At 48.7% G+C, this 21,760-nt stretch overlaps 1 protein-coding gene across 5 annotated transcripts in view; it reads left to right on the forward strand.

Moving 5' to 3' along the window:
- Positions 1–21,760, forward strand: part of LOC119956027 (ras-GEF domain-containing family member 1A-like) — a 221,331-nt gene that overhangs the window by 166,999 nt on the left and 32,572 nt on the right. For 4 of the 5 annotated variants that reach the window (XM_038782758.1, XM_038782762.1, XM_038782761.1 and 1 more), the window contains 2 exons: positions 18,173–18,352; positions 18,787–18,906. In XM_038782758.1, coding sequence (XP_038638686.1) covers positions 18,173–18,352; positions 18,787–18,906 — 300 coding nt within the window. Of the gene's footprint in view, positions 1–12,813; positions 13,016–18,172; positions 18,353–18,786; positions 18,907–21,760 lie in introns of those variants that run through there. The other variant, XM_038782760.1, reaches the window with a different exon arrangement.

Genomic DNA, 21,760 nt, shown 5'->3' on the forward strand with positions numbered 1-21,760 from the left:
GACTGATTTTTCAATCACCCTTGTACATTGATTTAAGGACATTCCCCACTTAGTATTCCAGGCCCCTCTCCTCTGTGTTACCCCTGTTCGCTTTCTACACCCACCCTTTGCCTCATTTCCCCAACTTCATGACTTTGCATTTCTTCGTGCTGAGTGACATCATCCCGATCTTTGGCTCCATTTCCTAAGTTGAAATGAATTAAATGAAAATCACTTATTGTCACAAGTAGGCTTCAAATGAAGTTACTGTGAAAAGCCCCCTAGTCGCCACATTCCGGCGCCTGTTCGGGAGGCTGGTACGGGAATTGAACCCGTGCTGCTGGCCTGGGTCTGCTTTACAAGCCAGCTATTTAGCCCACTGAGCTAAACCAGCCCCTAGTTGTCTCTGTACCTGCTCCACCAGTTCCCAACATTTTTTGGCCTCTTCCAATTTCTTATTACCAGCATGCTCAGGAGAGTTCCCGTATATTCTGTTATGTACTAGAGGGATTGAGTTTTGGAGCCATGAGGTCATGTTGCAGCTGTACAAAACTCTGGTGCGGCCGCATTGCGTGCAGTTCTAGTCGCCGCATAATAGGAAGGATGTGGAAGCATTGGAAAGGGTGCAGAGGAGATTTACCAGGATGTTGCATGGTATGGAGGGAAGATCTTATGAGGAAAGGCTGAGGGACTTAAAGCTGTTTTCGTTAGAGAGAAGAAGGTTAAGAGGTGACTTAATTGATGTATGCAAGATGATCAGAGGATTAGATAGGGTGGACAGTGGGAGCCTTTTCCCTCGGATGGTGATGTCCAGCATGAGGGGACATAGCTTTAAATTGAGAGGAGATAGATATAGGACAGATGTCAGAGGTAGGTTCTTTACTCAGAGAGTAGTAAGGGCGTGGAATGCCCTGCCTGCAACAGTAGTGGACTCGCATTTGAATGATCATTGGATAAACATATGGATGATAAGAAATAGTGTAGATGGGCATTAGAGTGGCTCCACAACTCGGCGCAACATCGAGGGCCGAAGGGCCTGTACTGCACTATGTTCTATGTACTCATGTTTGTTACTTTTTCATTTGCGATGACTCAACCAGCCAACTGCTATTGAAATCTCCACTTCAGCGAGTCACACATACAATTAAGAGCTTTCTCCAGCCCGTGCCCTTTGATCTCCTGATCTCCCGTGTGGCACTATGTCAAAGGACTTTGTTAAAGTCTAAATAGATTAAACCGACTGAGTCACCCCCTCATGTCAACCAACTCTTGCAAAAATCATCAAAGGATTTGCGTTTTGTTTTGTTGAGTAAGTTCTGCCACCTGTGCGGCCACGTTGACAGCGACTTTTCATTCTCTGTGACCCCTGAAGCCTCCCTCATCTCTCCTTCGGGGCACTTCATCTTATTTTGCCCAATCCCAATTATCAGAGTGTAGAAATCCCGCACTCTCGCATGCCAGGCGCATGTATTGTGTAAATGAACAACCCCAAAACATTTATAACAATGAGGGCAGAAAATAAAATCACAGGTTGGCGACACATAGTCCCCCGGTTTGATCTTGTACTGGGCGCACGGATGTCAATCCGATTGGTGAAGCTGAAAGCGAGACACAGAGCTTTCTTTATTGGGATAGTTTGTCGATTCGTTCAGTCCCATAGCTGTGCTCTGACTTACCCCAGTGTCCCAGCTATCCCCTATCTGTGCTCAAAAGGATTAATACCCATCACCTATTTCTCTCAACATTAACAAAGTCATTGAAAGGCATTAACAGCAGTTGATTAATTTTAGACTTTGAGTTATCCTTTAGTCCACTTTTCGAAATTGGTACCTTTTTTATTTAACCTCTTTCCAGACTCTCGGACTTAGTACAAAAGCAAAATACCATGGATGCTGGAAAGCTAAAATAAAAATAGAAAATGACAGAAATGCTCAGCGGATCTGGCGGTATGTGTGGCGAGACAGTGAAAGAAAGTTAACGTTTTAGGTCAATAACCATTCACCGGATGAAAGGTTTATCCTAGAAGTCGTCTGTCAAAACTGTGACTAATTTCACTCGCTACGTGCCCTGTCATGAAGTTCAGCGGGCTCACTATCATCTCTCTGCGGCTAATTTCTATATCTGTGGCTTTTTCTTCCTCTGTCTTTGCCAATCTCTAACCCTTTATGGGGAAGGTGATTCTCTGAATGACTCACAAACTCTGTGGCAAGGGACAGCATTCTGAGCATTCCCCAGTCACATGTTATCATGCCTCTAACGCCCCCATCTCTGCTGCTTCCTTCATCAACCGCTTTCCCGGAATCTGGAGAAAAAGTTTCACATTCCATTTCTTTGTTTGCCACAATCTTAATCCCATTTTACCTTCTCTGACTTTATAATCTATATTTACCTTCAGCCTGCTTAACAAGAGAGCACGTTTGGCCGTAGCTCGTTGGCTGTGATGTACTTTAGGACATCATGAGGGTGTTGAAGGTGCAACAGAAATGCAGTTTCTTTTTAACCACTCTACCATTCACTCACTCAGGAGCTTGTGACGCTGCTCTGTGACTTTGTTACTTGCATAACATCACGCACCAACTCATAGAAACATAGAAACATTTGGCCTCACGGTAGCATGGTGGTTAGCATCAATGCTTCACAGCTCCAGGGTCCCAGGTTCGATTCCCTGCTGGGTCACTGTCTGTGTGGAGTCTGCATGTCCTCCCCGTGTGTGCGTGGGTTTCCTCCGGGTGCTCCGGTTTCCTCCCACAGTCCAAAGATGTGCGGGTTAGGTGGATTGGCCATGCTAAATTGCCCGTAGTGCAAGGTTAATGGGGGGATTGTTGGGTTACGGGTATACGGGTTACGTGGGTTTAAGTAGGGTGATCATTGCTCGGCACAACATCGAGGGCCGAAGGGCCTGTTCTGTGCTGTACTGTTCTATGTTTTATGTTCTATAGAATATAGGAGCAAAAGGTGGCTGTTCGGCCCATCGAGCCTGCTCCGCCATTCATTGTGATCATGGCTGATCATCCAATTCAATCACCTAATCCCGCTTTCCCCCATATCCTTTGATCTCCTACGCCCTAAGTGCTATATCTAACTGCTTCTTGAAACCATACAATGTTTTGGCCGCAACTACTTCCTGAGGTGACGAATTCCACAGGCTCACCACTCTCTGGGTGAAGAAGTATCTCCTCATCTCTGTCCTAAATGGTCTACCCCATATCCTCAGACTGTGATTCACTGGACTCACTCCCAGGATATCAGCCTTGTCTTTGGACGAACGATTGGACAGGTTCATGTTCAGAAAATGAAAGCTGACCTTAGAAAAAATACACAAGATTCTGAGGGGATTTGATCAGCTGGAGACTGGGAGGATGTTTGCACTCTGTGGTAGTATGACTAGGGGTATTACGGCACCTGGAAGTGTGAGCTGCCATTGGTGCAGAGGACTCGCTGCCCATTGGCCCAGGTATGGCATGTGCCTCTCAGCCGATTGGCTGAGAGGTAGGTAGCTCCGCCTACGAGGTGGGGTATAAGAACCCGTGTTCCCCGGCAGTCTGCCATTCTTCTGTACATCTGCTGCCGGGTACACTTCTTGTGCACTATCGTTCGGACTTTATCTACGTTTCGCGTCCATTGATTGTGCATCACACTCGTAGGAGAGACTAGGACCAGGGCAACTCAGTTTAAGGATAAGAGGCCCGCCATTTAAGGTGGAGATGACGGGAAAATAAATTCTCTCGAAGGGTGTTAGTGTGTGGAATTCTCTTTCCCAGAAAGCAGCGGAGGCTGAGGATCATTGAAATTATTCGAGGTTGAGTTCGGGAGATTTTTCATAGGCAAGAGTCGAAAGTTATAGAGGGACAGATGGTAACGTGGAGGTGAGGAACAACCAAATCAGCCATTGAGTAGCGGAGAAGTCTCGAAGAATTGAATGGCCTACTTGATTCCTAAGTCCCATGTTCCTATTATTCTTGGTTTCGTACTTATTCTGCGGTGTTAGCTGTGGCCCTGTAGGTAGCAGTCTTCCCTTTGAGACAGGAGGTTGTCGGTTCAAGCCCCGCCCCAGTGACTTTGCCGCTGGCACCAGGTTGACAGTGCAGCACTCCCTCAGTATTGCCCAGATGGAGGTGCAATACGCCGACCCTCTTAATCACACGGAAAAGATTCCCTGGCACTATTTGAAGAGTGAAGGTGTTCTGACCAATGTTTATCTTTCAATCAATACCATTAAACGAAATGATCTGGCTATTATCTCGGTGCTGTTTCTGGGTGCCTGCTAAGTGTAAATTGGTTGTGTTTCCCACATTGAAATAGTGACTACACTTTAAAAGGTGCTTTATTGGCAGTAAAGTGCATTGGGATGTCCTGAGGCTGTGAAATTTTCTACACAAAGGCAAATCACGTCTTTTGCTTATTTTTTTAAACTCCCATCCTATTTTACGCATCCTGGCTTTGGCCCTATGGTTTGACTCAGCATTCACTGATCTTCACAAAAGATAATGTGGCTCGTACTGCTCCTTCTTGGTAGTTTCCATGACTACCTTCCGTATCTTGTGTGGGGTGTGAAGATCACGGATGCTTAAAGTTGTCGGGGGAATTTCTTTGTTTGTCTGCGATCATTCCCCCTTGGCACCCAGTAACTAAGCTGAGCTGTGAGGCTGCAGGACCAACCAGACATCAGGCTTCGCAAAATGACAGGGCCGAAAACCCAAGGGGTCCTCATCTTCCATACTGACTGGCGACTGCTGGGGTGGAATCCGGTGGCTCATTCCATCCGAGGTGTTGGGGGGGGGGGGGGGGGGGGGGGGGGGAGAACAATAAAGGCTGACAAAATCACCTCCAGTCAACAGCAAACCTAACACAAAGACACTTTTAGGGGCGGAGGCCCAGACACTGACCTCGCACTCATCCAAACTGTGTGACCATGTCAACTTGGTCACAATTGTCTGAATGGGCAGCACGGTGGCCTAGTGGTTAGCACAACCGCCTCACGGCGCCGAGGTCCCAGGTTCGATCCCGGCTCTGGGTCACTGTCCGTGTGGAGTTTGCACATTCTCCCCGTGTCTGCGTGGGTTTCGCCCCCACAACCCAAAAATGTGCAGAGTAGGTGGATTGGCCACGCTAAATTGCCCCTTAATTGGAAAAAATAATTGGCTAATCTAAATTTAGAAAAAAACCAAAAAACAACAATTGTCTGAATCACATATTGTGCCACGTAATTATATTTTAATATGAATTCGCCCTTCCCCATCTGCCCCCAGCCCAGAACCCTAGTTTCCTGTCGTTTGTGCCTCAGTGGCAGCACTCTCTCTGTGCCAGAAGGTTGTGGGTTCAAATCCGGCTCCATCAAATTCAGCTGACGCCCCAGTGTCTTTACTGCGTACAGAGGGTGCTGCATCGTCAGAGGTGCTAGCTTTTCAGCGGGACGTTGAACCAAAGCCCCCTCACCTGGATGTAAAATATACCATGGCACTATTTTGAACAGCTGGGGGGGGGGGGACGGGACGTGCTGGCCAAATCTATCCCTCCATCATTAGTGGAATCTTGCTGCCCATATACTGGCATTTCCTATATTAGTACAACAACTACACTTCAAAAGTATTTAATTGACGGGTAAGCACCCTGGAATGTTTTGAAAACATGGTCGATGTTATATAAGCCTTTCCTTTTTTTCAAAGTGGACTACACTTTGATTCTGTGCCATTGCGATGGAAATATGACACGTCATGAGATGGTGGCCAGAAAAATATTGTTGTTACATTTTTACAGTGCTTTAGCAACCCAACATGTTGTGCTTTCAAGTTCAAGAATAGCAGCAAAAGCTGGAGGCACAAATACCAAGTGCCTACTTCAGGGATAAAAGTTGCCTTTCCACGAGGCTATTGTGAGTGAAACATTGAATCAATAAAGAGCTAAATCTGTGTGACGTCAAGAGGCAAATGCCAGGAGCCAACCACAATCTTAAGATACATCCGAAGCTTAGTGTTATCCACCTACAAGTACATGAGAAGCTAGTCTTGTACTATTGGCAACCCTAAGGGACCATCTCTAAATTACTTGCCTTGTGCTATTGGCAACCCTAAGGGACCATCTCTAAATGACTTGCCTTGTGATATAGGCAACCCTAAGGGACCATCTCTAAATTACTTGCCTTGTGCTATTGGCAACCCTAAGGGACCATCTCAAAATTACTTGGCACCTACCAAAAGCTGCTGACAGCAGCAACGTACATGGCTTTGAACACGAGAAAAACTGCTCCTGAGGCACTTGGAAAGAGGGACATCGAGGGAGATCGAAGCCGAACAACAACATATATGTATGGAGTGGCCTTATTGTAATAGAATGTCCCACAGTGCTTCAGGGCAACATTATTTCAAAAAAACACGTAAGAGGATATTGGGGTAGATGACCGAAACCTGGGTCAAAGAGATAGGTTCCAAAATGTATCTTAAAGGGGGGAAAGCGAGGTCGAGGGCCAGAGAGCGGAAGAAATTCCAGAGCCCGGCGCCGAGGCAACCAAAGGCACAGCCCCAAATGATGCAGCATTCGTGATTAGAAACTGAAGGAGCCAGGCAGGTTAAAGAGTTGAAATCAAGGGGGGCTTTAAGTAGAGCAAGTGTGTTGGGGAAATGGATTAAACTCCATTGTATTTTGTGCATTCTGACTTTAACTTGATTCCCCTCTGGGCTTTACAAAAACATGGAGACCCCTGTTGCTCCTTCTTTGTGGTTTCCATGACTGCCTGAATCAAGAAACATCCCATAATGAGTGTGTGGGATGTCTTCCTTGAGGCACTGACGCTTAAAGTGGTGGGGGGGGGGGGGGGGGAATTGGTGAGTTTTGCGTTGTCAGCCATCATTTTCCCCAAGGCAGCCAGCAGCTAATCTGAGGTGTGAGACTACAGGAAAACTCCCAACCAGCCAAGATCTCCTCACAAAGATGGGGCACTCAGAAATCGGAGGGCTGAAAATCCACACTGCCTAGTGACCGCTGGGGTAGAATCCCGCGGCTTGCTCACCCATTGATTCCGGGAGTTGGCAGAAAGAACAATAAAGGCTCTCAAAGTCACTCCAGATGTGGGGGCAGAGGCCAGACACTAGCCTCACACTAATCCAAACCGTGAACCATTCTGACCCCCTACATATCAACTTGGTGCCAGTTGTATCAATTACACATTGTGCTGTGTGACTATTTATTCGTATACATTGTTTTCAATTGTCCAGTCCAAGTTGATCGAAAAAAACCACCCCCTCCACAAGTTGATGATTGCTGACCCATTGCTAAAGTAGTAAGGCCCAGCGTTTTGCTTCCAAGCTCCCATTGGCAGCTTCATGGGCCATACCGAAGCTTTGCAGCACAGAGTTCCTCCTCTCAGCTTGGGGTCCTTGGAGGTCAGGGAAATGGGGGCATCTCAGACTGAGGGAGGAACATTAGAGAGTGGTTACACCGGCTCACTCACTCCAACCTCTTGCTGGCTGAGGACCACATTGTTTGAAACCCCCAATCAGTTGGTGGCCAGATCTTCAGGAGATGAAATGAAATGAAATGAAAATCGCTTATTGTCACGAGTAGGCTTCAATGAAGTTACTGTGAAAAGCCCCTAGTTGCCACATTCCGGCGCCTGTCCGGGGAGGCTGGTACGGGAATCGAACAGTGCTGCTGGCCTGCTTGGTCTGCTTTAAAAGCCAGCGATTTAGCCGAGTGAGCTAAACCAGCCCCTATGATGCATCTGCAACACAGACGATAACACTTCAGGAGCACATTAGGCAGGTGTCCAACTACAGGCCATTGGGAAATCCCCATGATCACCTAGATTTCCAAACTGCTTATCTACCAGGTGTGTTAGAGATAGCTTGCCTCTTTGTAAATTATCCACTAGTTGTTGAGAGTGAGGATAAACAGAGGAATGTTTAGGCTGTTTTCAGGATCAGATAGTTGGGCGTGCACTCTGGCTGAGTATGATTTATGAGTGGACTGATCCAAGAAATAATGATGTCAAACGTTGGGCATTGCAGGATATATCTGGGCTTTCATTAACATACAATAAAAGTTAACACCCTTGACTTACCCAGTATATTATAGTGGGACAGTACAGAGGAGAATTTATCCACCATAAATTTAAATTTACCCATGGTACCTTCAGGATTCACAAAATATCCTTTTTATCAAACCAGCATAACATGATTTTTTGAGTGCTCCCCATCTCCACCATGCGAATACTTCCTTAGCACGACATTATGTCCAGAGTGCAAGCTCAGATAAATAAGTCCCATTCATTTATCACCTCCACGTTGGGTTCCTGGTCAAGCAATGTCTTCATAGTATCATAGAATTTACAGTGCAGAAGGAGGTCATTCGGCCCATCGAGTCTGCACCGGCCCTTGGAAAGAGCATTCTACCCAAAGCCCACACCTCCACCCTATCCCCGTGGCCCCACCTAACCTTTTTGGACATTAATTGGCAATTTGTCACGGCCAATCCACCTAACCCGCACATCTTTGGACTGTGGGAGGAAACCGGAGCACCCGGAGGAAACCCACGCAGACACGGGGAGAACGTGCAGACTCCGCACAGACAGTGACACAAGCCGGAAATCGAACCTGGGAATCTGGAGCTGTGCTAACCACTGTGCTACCGTGCTGAATGATTTCATTATTCTCCTCCTGGTGTTCAAATCCCTCCATGGCCTCACCCCTCCCGATCTCTGCAAACTCCTCCAGCTCTGAGATATCTCTGCTCCTCTATTCTGGCCTCTTGGGCACTCACAATTTTAATCCGCTATTGGTGGCTGTGCCTTCAGCCGTCTGGGCCCCAAGCTTTGAAATTGCCTCCATACACCTCTCTCTCTCTCTCTCGCTTCACTTCTCAAACCTACCACTTTGGCCAAGCTTTTGGTCATTTAATCTCGCACCTCCTTCTGTTGGTCAGTCTTGCTTTAATTTTGCACGGGATGTGGGCGTCGCTGGCTGGGCCAGCATTTGCCCATCCCTAATTGCCCTTGAACTGCAGAAGTTCACTAGGACCATTCCAGAGGGGCAGTTAAGGGTCGACCACATTGCTGTGGACCTGGAGTCACATGTAGGCCAGACCAGGGAAGGACGGCAGATTTCCTTCCCTGAAGGACATTGGCGAACCAGACGGGTTTTACCACAATCGATGATGGTTTCTTGTTTCAGTAGCTTTCAAATACAGATTTTACGAATCAAATTTAAATTCCACCAGTTTCGGTGGTGGGATTTGAACCCATGGACCAAGAGCATCGTTACATTGCTATCTCCCCCGTAATGGTCCTGTGAATCACCATGGGACGGTTTATTACATTAAAGATGCTATTTGTTGCATTAGCAGTGCTCTCTCCTACATCCATTTTGGAGAGGCCCATCCTATCCCAATCATGGGGCGCAATTCTCCGACCCCCCATGCCGGGTGGGTGAATCGCGGGAGTGCCGGGCGGTTCCCGCCACGCTGCCCTGGCACCCGCACGCGATTCTCCCACCCCCCCCCAAAACGGCGTGCCGCGTTTCACGACAGGCCGCTTAGAAACAGTGAGCGGCGATTCTCCGGCCAGGATGAGCCGAGCGGCCTGCCCAATCCGACGGGTTCATGCCGGCGCCAACCACACCTGGTCGCTGCTGGCGTGAACAGCGTGCGAACGCTGCGTGTGCGGCCTGTGGGGGGGGGGGGGAGGGAGGATTGAGCACCAGGGGGGGTGCTCAGTAGGGGTCTGGCCCGCAATCGGTGCCCACCGATCGGCAGGCCGGCATCTCTAAAGGACGCACTCTTTTCCTCCTCCGCCCCGCAAGATCAATCCTCCATGTCTTGCGGGGCGCCCGCGGGGAGAACGGCAACCGCGCATGCGTGGGTGACGTAATTTACGCGCCGCTGACCGCGTAATTTACGCGCCGCCACTTTGATGTGGCGCCAAGGCCCGGCGCGCGTAATTGATGCGGCGCCGCTCTTAGCCCCCTGGGGGTGGGAGAATAGGGGGCGAGGAGCGGCCTCCGATGCCGGAGTGAAACACTCCGGTTTTCACTCCGGCGTCGGCACTTAGGGCGGAATTCTCTGCTCCCGCGCGGCATCGGGAAGGCCGTCGTGAACTCGGCCGAGTTTCACGACTGCCTCGGAGGCCGCTCCTCACACCCTATTCACCCACCCCCAGGGGGCTAGGAGCGGCGTTCCGTAAATCTCGGCCACCGGGCCTTGATGCTTGCGGCTTGATCTTGCGGGGCGGTGGAGGGGAAGAGTGCGTCTCTTGGAGACACCGGCCCGACGATCGGTGGGCACGGATCGCGGGCCAGTCCCCTCCCGAGCACGGGCGTGATGCTCACTCCACCCTCCGCCCCCCACAAGCCACAAACGAACCTTTGGCGCCATGTTCACGACGGCTGCGACCAGGTGTGTTTGCCGCCGGCGTGAACCGTTCGGGAACATCAGGCCGCTCGGCCCATCCGGGCCGGAGAATTGCCGGTCGCCGTGAAAAATGCCGAGCGGCGATTCTCTGAGCGGGGGGTGGGAGAATCGCGGGGGGTGCCAGGGCGGCATGTCGTGAGTCGCCCGGCCCTCCTGCGATTCTCCCACCCAGCGTGGGGAGCAGAGAATCGCGCCCTTAGTCTCCCGATGGGAGAATTTCGCCCATGGTTTCAGGAGCAAAGAGGAGAAGATGAGAAAACAAGTGGTGTATTTTCCCTCCACTTGTTCATCCCTTTGCACATGTTAATATTGGCTGAACATTTGACAAGGATAACATTTATCGCTTCTGAACTTGAGGGTGAAGCCTAGTTTTCTTTGTTGAATTTACATAATGTAAGATTAATTGGCCTAATCCAATAATGCGTCATGCCTAATTAGGATAAGAATTATAGTTGTCCAAGTTCAGCAAGGTTACTTCTTGTTGTACCTGTGAATTAGCTTAATTTGTGTATGTAAATGATAACTAATGAGGGGAGGTCATAGGTTTGTTATCCCAAATAAGTGAGTTATGATAGCCTCTTAGTTTTATTATTGTCTGTCAGTCTGAGACCCACTCCAGAAACTGGAGCACGTAGTTTGACGTAGGCTGACAAGGCAATGCCGTGCCGAGGGGGTGCTGCACTGCCAAAGGGTCAGGCAAACTTTAGAGAATCACAGAATTACAGCAATGTAGAAGGAGGCCATTCAGCCCATTGGGCCTCTTTGGGAGAGCTATCAGTTGATCAGTGCATATTCTCTGGAGTGTCTCAAATGAAAAAGTGTTCACTTACTGTGAATGATTCCTAAATGCAGTAACTGTTCGGGTAATCAATTCACAGAGCAAGATCCCCACAAATAGCAGGTGAAGTAAGCAAGCTGGATTTCCTTTGATGCCTCTGGTTAGTGACACAGCACAGAAGGAGGACATTCGGCCCAGTGAACCCTTGGGCCAGCTCTTCAAAGTTTTTTGTCTCGCACTCATCAGGACAGATGCTACAATGCCAAATTTCAAAGGGCGCAACAATTTATGCATGAGAAAAGCATGCTGGTTGTTAACTCGACACTGGTTGATGCGTTGCCATGGAGCTTACACCAGGGAGCTACTGCTGACTCGCCCCCCCCCCCCCCCCCCCCCCGCCCCACCACCCCCACCCCCGGTCCCCAACTCTTTTGCTTAATGATGAACCATCAATCGAATGCGAGACGAGTTGCTGTACAAAAGTTAGGCTTTAATAAGCTAGAAGTTAGCCCTGCGGTCGACTACAGTAAATGGACGACCGCTGGGCGTTCTGGGTATTTATACCTCGCTCTGGAGGCGGGGTTAACTCAGCCTCTCGACCAATCGGAGATTCGTCACATGACTGGTCTCAACCAATCGGTTGAGAGGCACATGACCGACCAGGGCCCATGGTCAGCTAGTGTTCTGCACCAATGGCAGACAGCTATGCAAATCATACCACCACACTTAATGCAAAAAAAGGCAAATGACTGGACATGTTCAGTGAAACATCTTGGCAAGGGTGATCATCCGCCAGAATATTATTATCCGTGCCACTGCCTATCCGGGTATCACCCCACTGCCCTGGCGGATGCGATTGGGCCCTTTACTTCGGTGGGACCATAATAACATCCTACTGAGCCTGTAAGGAGGGGGTCACAAAATCCTGGCCACAATTGCAGAAAAGGAAGGTGGGATTCTCCTGTTCCGCCAGCCGGGAGTTTCTCGGGCAGCGCGCCGTTCACTGGCGGCGGGATTCTTTCTTCCCGCCGCTTGTCAATGGGATTTCCCATTTAAGCCACCCCAGGCCGCCGGGAAACCCTCGGGCAGGGGTAGCCACTGCCACTGGGGAAAGGCAGTCTCAACGGCCGGAGAATTCCGGCCGGGATATCAGGTGAGACGGGCTACTTGCATTTATATAGCGCCTTCGATGGAGGTAAGCATCCCAGAGTGCTTCAGCAGCATGTGATTGGACCAAAACAAACGCCGAACTTAAAAAAAAAAGATATTGGGACAACCATTCAAAAATGTTGGTCAAATATTTTCGTTTTTACAGGGTGCCGAAAAGAGAGAGGGAGAGTTATGGTGGAGGGAAATTCCAGCACTGATCAGGGTTCAAATGATTGTGGGTTTCCTCACACGGATAGGTTTGAGCAAACCTCAAAGAGGAGGAGCTTTGAGAGAATGTGGCAGGCAAGGAACTTGCTTCGCTTTTGGCAATCTCGGGCAGTTTTGAGACTGCCCCTAACGTGGGTGTTCAGCAGCTTGGCTGGCTGGGGAAAGTATCAGCTTTCTCTGCGCGGCTGCAGTCTCAAACCTGGCGGCTCGGTTGCTTTGTAAAGAAGTGGGTGGGAGCAGGGGGGGGTGGGAGTGAGTGGAAGGAAAGAGGGGAAGGACTTAATTCGTGTTTACAAAGAGTCTACTAGGCTCACCACACACACACACACACACAGAGTTACTGCAACACACAGAACGGGGGATCTCCGCTGCCATTTACATTTGGGGAAGTTTGCAACATAGTTGATCTGAAGCCTTCCCGGAGCAGATTGTTCAGTGTCTCGCTGTGAGTGGCAGAGAGAGCAGTCACTGCTGACCATGAGGGTAAGGAGTTAACTTTATTTCACATTTTCTTTGGATTTGAGTGTGTGTGTTTGAACGTCAGTGTTTTAAGTTCTCTCTGGGCAGATTCTAAGCTGTGTAACCCGCGGGTGTGCCTGTCGTCACTGATCACCCCCCTCTGTCTGGGCACTCACTTTAACTCCTGGAGGGGATTAGGGTAGGTTGGAGCCTGGTGTAAGACTTGTAGGGAGGACACAGCGATGGGGGAGCAGACAGATCCGTCAGACAGGTGCATGAACCTGGGGACTCCTGCACAGCTTTGGCAGAGTGCAGCCCCCCCCCCCCCCCCCACACTGCAGACACAGTGACAGCAGGCTGGGGCTTATTGGGTGCCTGCCCTACTGCCAACTCCTGCCTCAACCCTGGGTGAGGACGGAGTGGTTTTAGAGGAGGGGGAGAGGGGTTAACTGTGACTGTCCCCCACCCTGGTATTGTCAGTCCGCCTGTCCCCTCTGCCTTCTCTCCTGTATGTGTGGCCAGTAAAGGTGAACAGGAGCAATGAGAGCAGAGGACACACACACACTCCAGGCGCAGTGCTGAGGGAGTGCTGCACTGTCTGCACCAGTGAGTCGTGGAGATGGACATCACCGATCCGATGGCACTGTCCGCCCCGAAATGTGATGCCAATTCCCATCAATGACCATTAAATAACTTGTTAAAGGCTGGCCCTGTGTCTGGGAGGGGGGGGGGGGGGGGGGGGGGTGCTTCACTGACAGTGTTAGATCATTGCTGTAAATGACTGGGAGTCAGTGTTAGTTTTAGTTAATAATCTTTTCCTGTGTGCACTCAGCTAGTAAATGTCTGATTTAGTGCCTCTGGTAACCTCCGAATATCCCAAAGTGCCTTACAGCTCTGGCAATTCTGTAAATGTAGGAAATTCACAATCAATTTGCACACAGTAAGATCCCACAGATAGCAACATGATCGTTTGTTTCATTGCTGATGGTTGTGGGTTGAATATTGTCGAGGCCACAGCAAGGTGACTGACCCCTTATCAAAAGAGTGCCTTTCTGATCCAGCTGAGAGGGTAGATGGAGCCTCGGTTTAATGTCTCTTCCCCACCCCCTCCCCCAAAAAAGAGTGCATCACCAACAGTGCGGCACTCCCTCAGATCTCCAAAGGTGAGCCAGTCTAGATATTTGTGCTCTGGACAGGCACCTGAACCCTTGAGCTTGTCATTCAGTGGCAGGAGTGCTCTTGCCCTGAGCTACAGCTCCCCTAGTCCTTCTTTCTTCTGGCTTTGTATCGTCCTATCCCTCCACCCACTCACCAACCCACACCCAACAAGTATTGTACCAGTTGTTAAAGCAAAGAAGGGGTTATGGGGCATGAGATGCCGGGTGAGTGGCGTACTTCACAAGCCCGGGAACAGGCTGGGTACATGGTGTACGCATGCATGTCATTTTTCTCCACAAGCCTCCTGACTTTGTCAGGATGCAGAAAGTGAGATAGTTGGTGTATTTTTAACTTGCTGCATTCACAAGGCAGTTGAGGAGCTGTGAGCAACACATTGGAATGTGAATGTGCTGGCGTTTCTCCTTGCGCGGGACACTGGATACTTGGAAAAATGTTGTTTATTTTCTTTCCAAGTTGCCCCCGTCCTCCACAACTTTCATCATTCCCAAGCCAGGAGGAGTCAGTGTGTCTCGTGCTGCTTGGTCTTCAACTAGACAAATAGTCCTTATTTAGCTCATCCATGACTTTGCATTTCGTCTGCTATTGCTTTTTTTCAACAAGAAAAATCTTTGACACATTGAGGTGCCCCTTGAGAAGTTTGTAGTGGGGGCACTTGAACTGCCGCACTCTGCGAGGTGGTATTGCCACGGTGCTATCAGGGAGGGTGCTCCAGGTTTTTGACCCAGCAACGATGAAGGAATGGCGATGTAGTCCCACGTCAGGCTGGTGGTGTGGCTGGCAACCCGCAAATGCTGGTGGCCCCCATTAACCTGTCTGTGCAGTAATGTTACACAGCATGCTCTCTGATATGAAATCGACCCAACCACCCATTGGTGGCCCTGTTACTGCCTTGCCATACCCTGGGCCAGCTGGACGAGAGAGTGACGATTCTAATCGGTGCACTCGAGTAGCATCAGCAGCCAATTGCACCACACAAACCTGAATCAGAACGTTATGAAGAAGCACAATTATAACATTTTAAAGATAATGCCATGTCTGGTATCAATCAGTCCACCTGTATTTTTGCATTATTAATGTTGCATACGCTGATTCCTCATTGCAGTCGAGCCGACTCTGCCATTGAATACCATCTGGGCGAATCTTGGGCTTTAACTGCACATTCCTGCTCGCTCCCCATATCACGTAATTCCCGGAGGGACCAACAATCTCCCTGTCCCAGCGGGCACCTAGGTGCACCCAGCGGTGGAGCACCCACACCCCTCTCGGGTAGAGAATTCCGAAGATTCACAACCCTTTGGGTGAAGTAATTTCTCCTGATCCCAGCCCTAAATGATCAGCCCCTTATCCTGAAACTGTGCCCCCTTGTTTCAGATTCTGGGACCAGTGGTTCTCTTGACTGACAATTTCGCAGATCGTTGAAACACAGCAGGAGGCCATTCAGCCCATGGTGCATGTGCCAGCTCCCTCTGTAAGAGCTGTTCCATCACACCGACTCTCCTACACGTTTCTCACAGTCCTGAAATTTCTTTCCTTCGTCAGTATACATCCAGGTCCAAGATGAAGGAAGTATTTGTGTAGCTTCTCCTGTTCATATATTGATAGGGGAGTCTTCTGGCACAGTGTTCGCTTCCCTACCTATGGGCCAGAGGTCCTGGGTTCAAGGCCAGCCAGGATTTGTTGACTATGAATGTGCGTCCGTAACATAACCAAACAGGTTGATTATCAAGCTGTAAATCCTTCTGGCTTTGGGAGGAGTTTCCTCACCAGGTAGAACGTTGCAGAAGGCAATGGAAATCACTATAGTACCTTGCCAAGCGTAACCATGGATCAATCACAACTATACATGGTGGTCAATACCTTTTCAGGGTATGGTACCAAGACAAAGGAAGTGCTTGGACATTGACTAGGAGGGGAACACTCTCAATGAGCTGCCTGGTCCCATCAGCCACAAGAGGGAGCCCCTCCATGCAGGCACTGATTGAGGCTTCAGGTTGGAACGGCTTTATAGTTACCTAATCGACTACCTCTCCTTAGAGCAGGGAAGGCTAAAGAGGAGATTTGATAGAGGTGTTCACATAGAGGATAAATAATGGGAATATGTTTCCGGTGGCATTGATAGACAGAGGGTATAGATTTAAGGTGACTGGCGAAGTGACCAGAGGGACATGGGGGCAACCTTTTCCGCAGTAAGTGCTTAGGATTTGGGATACAATGTCCAATAGAGTGTTGGAGAGAGATTCCCTTTGAAAGGGAATTGAATAAACGCCTGAAGGAAAAATAAAGTGCAGGGATATGGGGAAGGAGAAGGGCTAACTGGATTGCCCTTTGAAAGAGCCCGCACAGATGTGACGGGCTGAATGGCCTCCTTCTGTGCTGTATTCTTCTGTGTTTCTTCACATACGTATATTGGAGGGTGGCCTGTGCCTTTAAACCTCTCCTGGCAGTGATGGATGATTTTTGTTTCTCCGCGTTGGACCAGGGAGCAGGAAGTACAGCTGATGAGCTCAGGGTTCCTGCTCGTACAGCTGGGATTGTTTTCTTTAACCTGCTTCACATTTCGCTCTTGAGCACTAACTTGTTTTAGTCGTGGGCAAGTTTCCTGGTGAGCAGGAAAGGAGCACACAATACAGGGGTTAATCCTGGCTGATGAACAGGGTCGAGGAGTGACATTAGGAAGCAGTGTGGGCATTATGTTATCCAAACACAGGCTTGATCTCAGGTTCTAATGGCTATTAACACACTGTGTATATAAAATAAATAACTTGCATTTACAAAGCGCCTTTCACGGCCTCAAGATATTCAAAAGTTTTTAACAGCTATCAAAGGACTTTTATCAAGTCTAGTTACTGTTATAATATCAGGAAAAAACAGCATTATTATGCAACAATATTCCACAAACAAATGTAATAAATGATCAGATCATCTTAAATTTTGAATAAGCTGCTGGAAATCCAAAACTGAAGAAGAAAATTCAGGAAGTATTCAGTTGGTCTGTCAGATCTGGTTAATATTTCAGGCTGGGCACCTAGGATAATTGTGAACTTACCCAATGTCTTCACAGCTACTGATGGATGTAGTCTGCATTTCTAGAATGTTCTGTTTGTGCCTCGGGTTCAGTATGGTTTGAGCTCTCGTTCATAACCTTTTCTCTAGACCTGCCCTTCGCTAATCTGTGCAATCCACCCTATATCCTTGGGATCATCCATGAGGAGGTTTCAGGCAGATATTTGCAGCCATTGACCTGTGGAGGTCTTTGCTCTGTGCAGTTGACCCCACCTAAAACCCTTTGGGCTCTGAGGGGATTTTAGGCCAAGTTCGCACATCTCTTTTAAACTCTTGAAAAGCGTGATGTATTTTGTCGTGGGACCTCGTAGGAACCACTATTTAAAAATAAGTAAAACCTATCATTTTTTTTTAGTGTACCCAATTCATTTTTTCAAATTAAGGGGCAATTTAGCGTGCCCAATCCACCTACCCTGCACATTATTAGGTTGTGGGGGTGAAACCCACGCAGACACGGGGAGAATGTGCAAACTCCACACGGACAGTGACCCAGAGCCGGGATCGAACCTGAGACCTCAGCGCCGTGAGGCAGCAGGGCTAACCCACTGCGCCACCGTGTTGCCCCTGTAAAACCTATAGTTGAATGGCTTGAAGGTGCTGTCACTGACCCTAGATGGGGAAAGGCTGGAATCAATTGCCTGCCCTCCTAATAGTTTGGTAGTAACCGTGGTGAAGGAGCCAATGGGAGTCATCCCAACATGGAAGGATTATCTGGTCTTTATTTGTTTGGGCAGACTTGCTGCATACACACTAGCTGCTTCATTTCCTACATGACGACAAATACCATGCTTCGAAATAAAACATAATTGGTTGTGAAACAGACAAAGAGGTTCCAAAGATGCAAATACAGATCTGCCTTTATGGGAAGGAACCTACTTTTCATCTCAAAGAGTGACGCTGTAATCAGGCTGCTCACATCTTTCTTCTCTTTCTCTCCAGGAAACTATGCCCCAGACGTCAATCTTCCCAAGCATGCTTGGTACCAGCTGTAGTGGCCATGTACAGCCCGAAATGGAGGAGAAGTGTGGGGACCCGGTATACCAGGATGGCAGTCTAGTTTCAGGCTCGCTTGAGGTGCTCATTGAGCACTTGGTGCCCACAGTTGACTATTATCCCGATGTGAGTATTCTCCACAGTCTAATCCTCTCCTTCCTGAACCGTCAATATGTTGTGTTGCTTTGATCTGCGAGAGCTGGTTGGACTTTATTCCTCCGTTCTGTCAGAATGGAAGTCGGCCATTGAGCTTCTCACGGTTTTCCTGCCATCCAATGGGTTCCTGGCTGATCCGTGACCTAACTCCATACATTGGCAGCACGGTGGTTAGCACTGCTGCCTCACAGTGCTAGGGACCCGGGCTCGATTCCAACCTCGGGTCACTGTCTGTAGAGTCTGCACGTTCTCCCCGAGTCTGCGGGGGTTTCCTCTGGGCGGCTCCACAGTTCAAAGATGTGCCACTTAGTTAGATTGCCCGTGTTAAATTGCCCCCTCCCCCCGGTTTCAGGGCTCTTCATCCAGTTTCGACGCATGAAATAGTATCTGTTTCTTCTCCACAGCGGACCTACATCTTCACCTTTCTGCTGAGTTCACGTGTCTTCATCCACCCACAAGAGCTGCTGACCAAAGTTGGGCAGATCTGCACAAAACAGCTGGAGATGGGCACTGAAGCGGACAAGGTAGGGGGCAGAATATCTCAATCTTTTGGCTTTGTTCCTCTCCCATAGTCGCGGAGACAAGAATTTTGCTGGAGCTGGCGCTGTATGGATTGCGTGTATCCATTTTTCCCACTCTACAAACCAGGCAGTTCAGCAGGGCAGTGGGAAAAGGCCAGGTGCGGGTACCCAGCTTCATTTCTGGAAGCAACGGGCGGGCGTTCTGAGCTCCAGTCTTGCCTGGACATCTCATTTGAGACTGAACACGAATCTTCTGCCCCTGCTAAGTTTCTAGCGGACATCACCCACTGGCCCCGGGGTATGTCCTGCTCTTTTCCTATCAGTACCCTGGGGGTGCCTGCCTGAACGGGCTGGGTTTAACGTCTGCGGGACTCCCCTGTTTTTTTTTCCCTGTGCGAATTCCCATTTAATTACTGAAGAATTAAACTGCAGAAAATGAAGGGGGACGAAAAATATCCTGAGCAACAGAACTCCGCCTACAGCAAGCGCTCGGTGGCAAGGTGTGGGGGAGGGGGAGGGGGGGGGGGGGGGGGGGCTTTCTGTGAAATTTTAAAATGTGTTTTTGACACAGACTCAGAATGGATGTGCCTGCAGCAAATCTCGTGAAATCTGGCAGCTCTGACTAACTTGTTTGTTCAGCGGGAATGGTCTGTGAGACAGAAATGTGATTTTACACAACGTTGCTGCGAAATATGGAAATATTCTGCTGGATAACAGAAGGGAGGTTTTAACAGTTCTCAGCTTAGATCCGTGCCTGCCTGTGGCAAATGGCTGTGACTCATCTGTTTTTCCTTCCAGTATCTGGAAAGCACATTTTAAAAAAAAACACAATTTTTATTTTCTGTAGTGATCTTGGAGCATTCTATAGTATTTTACAGACAGTGAGGGCACTTCTGAAGTGTACTCGCTGTATAGGAAATGTGGCTGCCAATTTGCACGGAGCGAAATCCCCACTGGCACAGCAATGCAGTCATGACCAGATCATCTGGCTTCAAAATAATTCCATTGGATCTTTTGCATCCATCTGAGACTGCAGATAGGCCCTAAACTGAACGGGTTATCACAGAATTTACAGTGCAGAAGGAGGCCATTCGGCCCATCGAGTTTGCACCGGCTCTTGGAAAGAGCACCTTACCCAAGGTCAACACCTCCACCCTATCCCCATAACCCAGTAACCCCACCCAACACTAAGGGCAATTTTGGACACTATGGGCAATTTATCTTGGCCAATCCACCTGCCCTGCACATCTTTGGACTGTGGGAGGAAACCGGAGCACCCGGAGGAAACCCACACACACACGAGGAGGATGTGCAGACTCCGCACAGAAAGTGACCCAAGCCGGAATCGAACCTGGGACCCTGGAGCTGTGAAGCATTTGTGCTATCCACAATGCTACCGTGCTGCCGAAAGACAGTGCGTCCCTCCCTCAGTACTGCAGTGAAGTGTCAGCCTCCAGTGGGACTTGAACCCGCGACTTTCTGACACGAGTGTGCCAACCACTGAGCCTTTGCGGTTGAAAGTCCCCTCTCCTCCCATGCGTTGCTGCACAGTGCAGACCCGTACATGCACCGCTGCCTGTGGTCTTGCATGGAGCCCCATGCCATTGGCTGCAGGAATGTCTCTGCCTCATGGCCGGGTTAACTCAAATAATGGTGCGAATACACAGTGGCTCTGTTAGTGTCTCATCTGTCAGGAAAGACAGGTCAGCATTTCGGATGTGAATCCTTAGCCAAAGATATATTCAGAGAGGGGCCTTGCACGTCAGACACCTCTCTTCACAGGTGGTGACACCTAATGTGGTGCCAATATGGTAATGAGTCCAACATCGTAATGTTATGTTAATTATATTATTAAGGTTAAGGATAAACAGGCGGATGGTCTTGTATCTTGAGCACATATAAAGAGGGGCTCTCCCACTAGGGGCAGTCACCCTCTCTCATTTTTATTTATTGATTTTTGTTCTTGATTTATCAGAAGATTACAAAAAGGGACTCCCCAAGAATGACATTTTGATTTAATGAGTTAAGTTTCCTTTTGACGTTTTATATTAGTCACAGTACGCCTCTCATTTTTGTTCAATTTATTGATCATTAGTTTCATTAGAAGGGTCTAAAGAAGGAGTGCTGGGACACTGGAGGTTGGTGGGTCGAAGACAGAGCTATATAATGCTGCATTCTGTAAATAAACCAACCATTAAGAACAGGGTCTGGGCCTGGCTTCATACTTCACCATCGCCTTGGTTCCATTTAACACGGCGATTTATGGGTTTGGCTTCAGATTCCCAGCGTTGATTGTTTACACGCATCTTAGGATTGTAAATAAGATGGGAACTTTCCTGGAAGTGTAGGAATTCTCTAATTCTATTCTATAACAGTGCGTCACTGCTCCTATTTCCTAGTCAGCTGTTTCCTCCACGTCATGGGTTAATGCATTCACTGAGGGCACGTTTGAATGGAAATGATTTGACAACTAGTTTGAAAAAGATACCGATCCATTGAGTTTGAATGCGTACCAAGAAAATAGTTGAAAACAGCAGCCTGCATTTATATGGCACCTATCCGCTCCAGAGTGTTTCACACGAGCAAGATCGGATAAAGTTTGAAACTGGCCCATACGTTAAATCAGATGAGGTAGATTTAACGAGTCTCTTAAAGGAGGAGAGAGAGGTTTAGGGTGGAAATTTACAGCTTGGGGTGTTGGCATCTGAAGGCATGGCTGACAGTTTTGCACAGAAACTGGCTAATAATTAAAGGCACATCACACAGTTGCAGACCAGATTTGCCTCTGCTTTCAGTACTTTTTCCTCTTCACTGTTATTCTAATCCCTCTCCTTTTTTTCTTCCTATTTTCCTTCGG

This window comes from Scyliorhinus canicula, chromosome 22, assembly GCF_902713615.1.
Source record: "Scyliorhinus canicula chromosome 22, sScyCan1.1, whole genome shotgun sequence".
NCBI classification, from domain to species: Eukaryota; Metazoa; Chordata; class Chondrichthyes; order Carcharhiniformes; family Scyliorhinidae; genus Scyliorhinus; species Scyliorhinus canicula.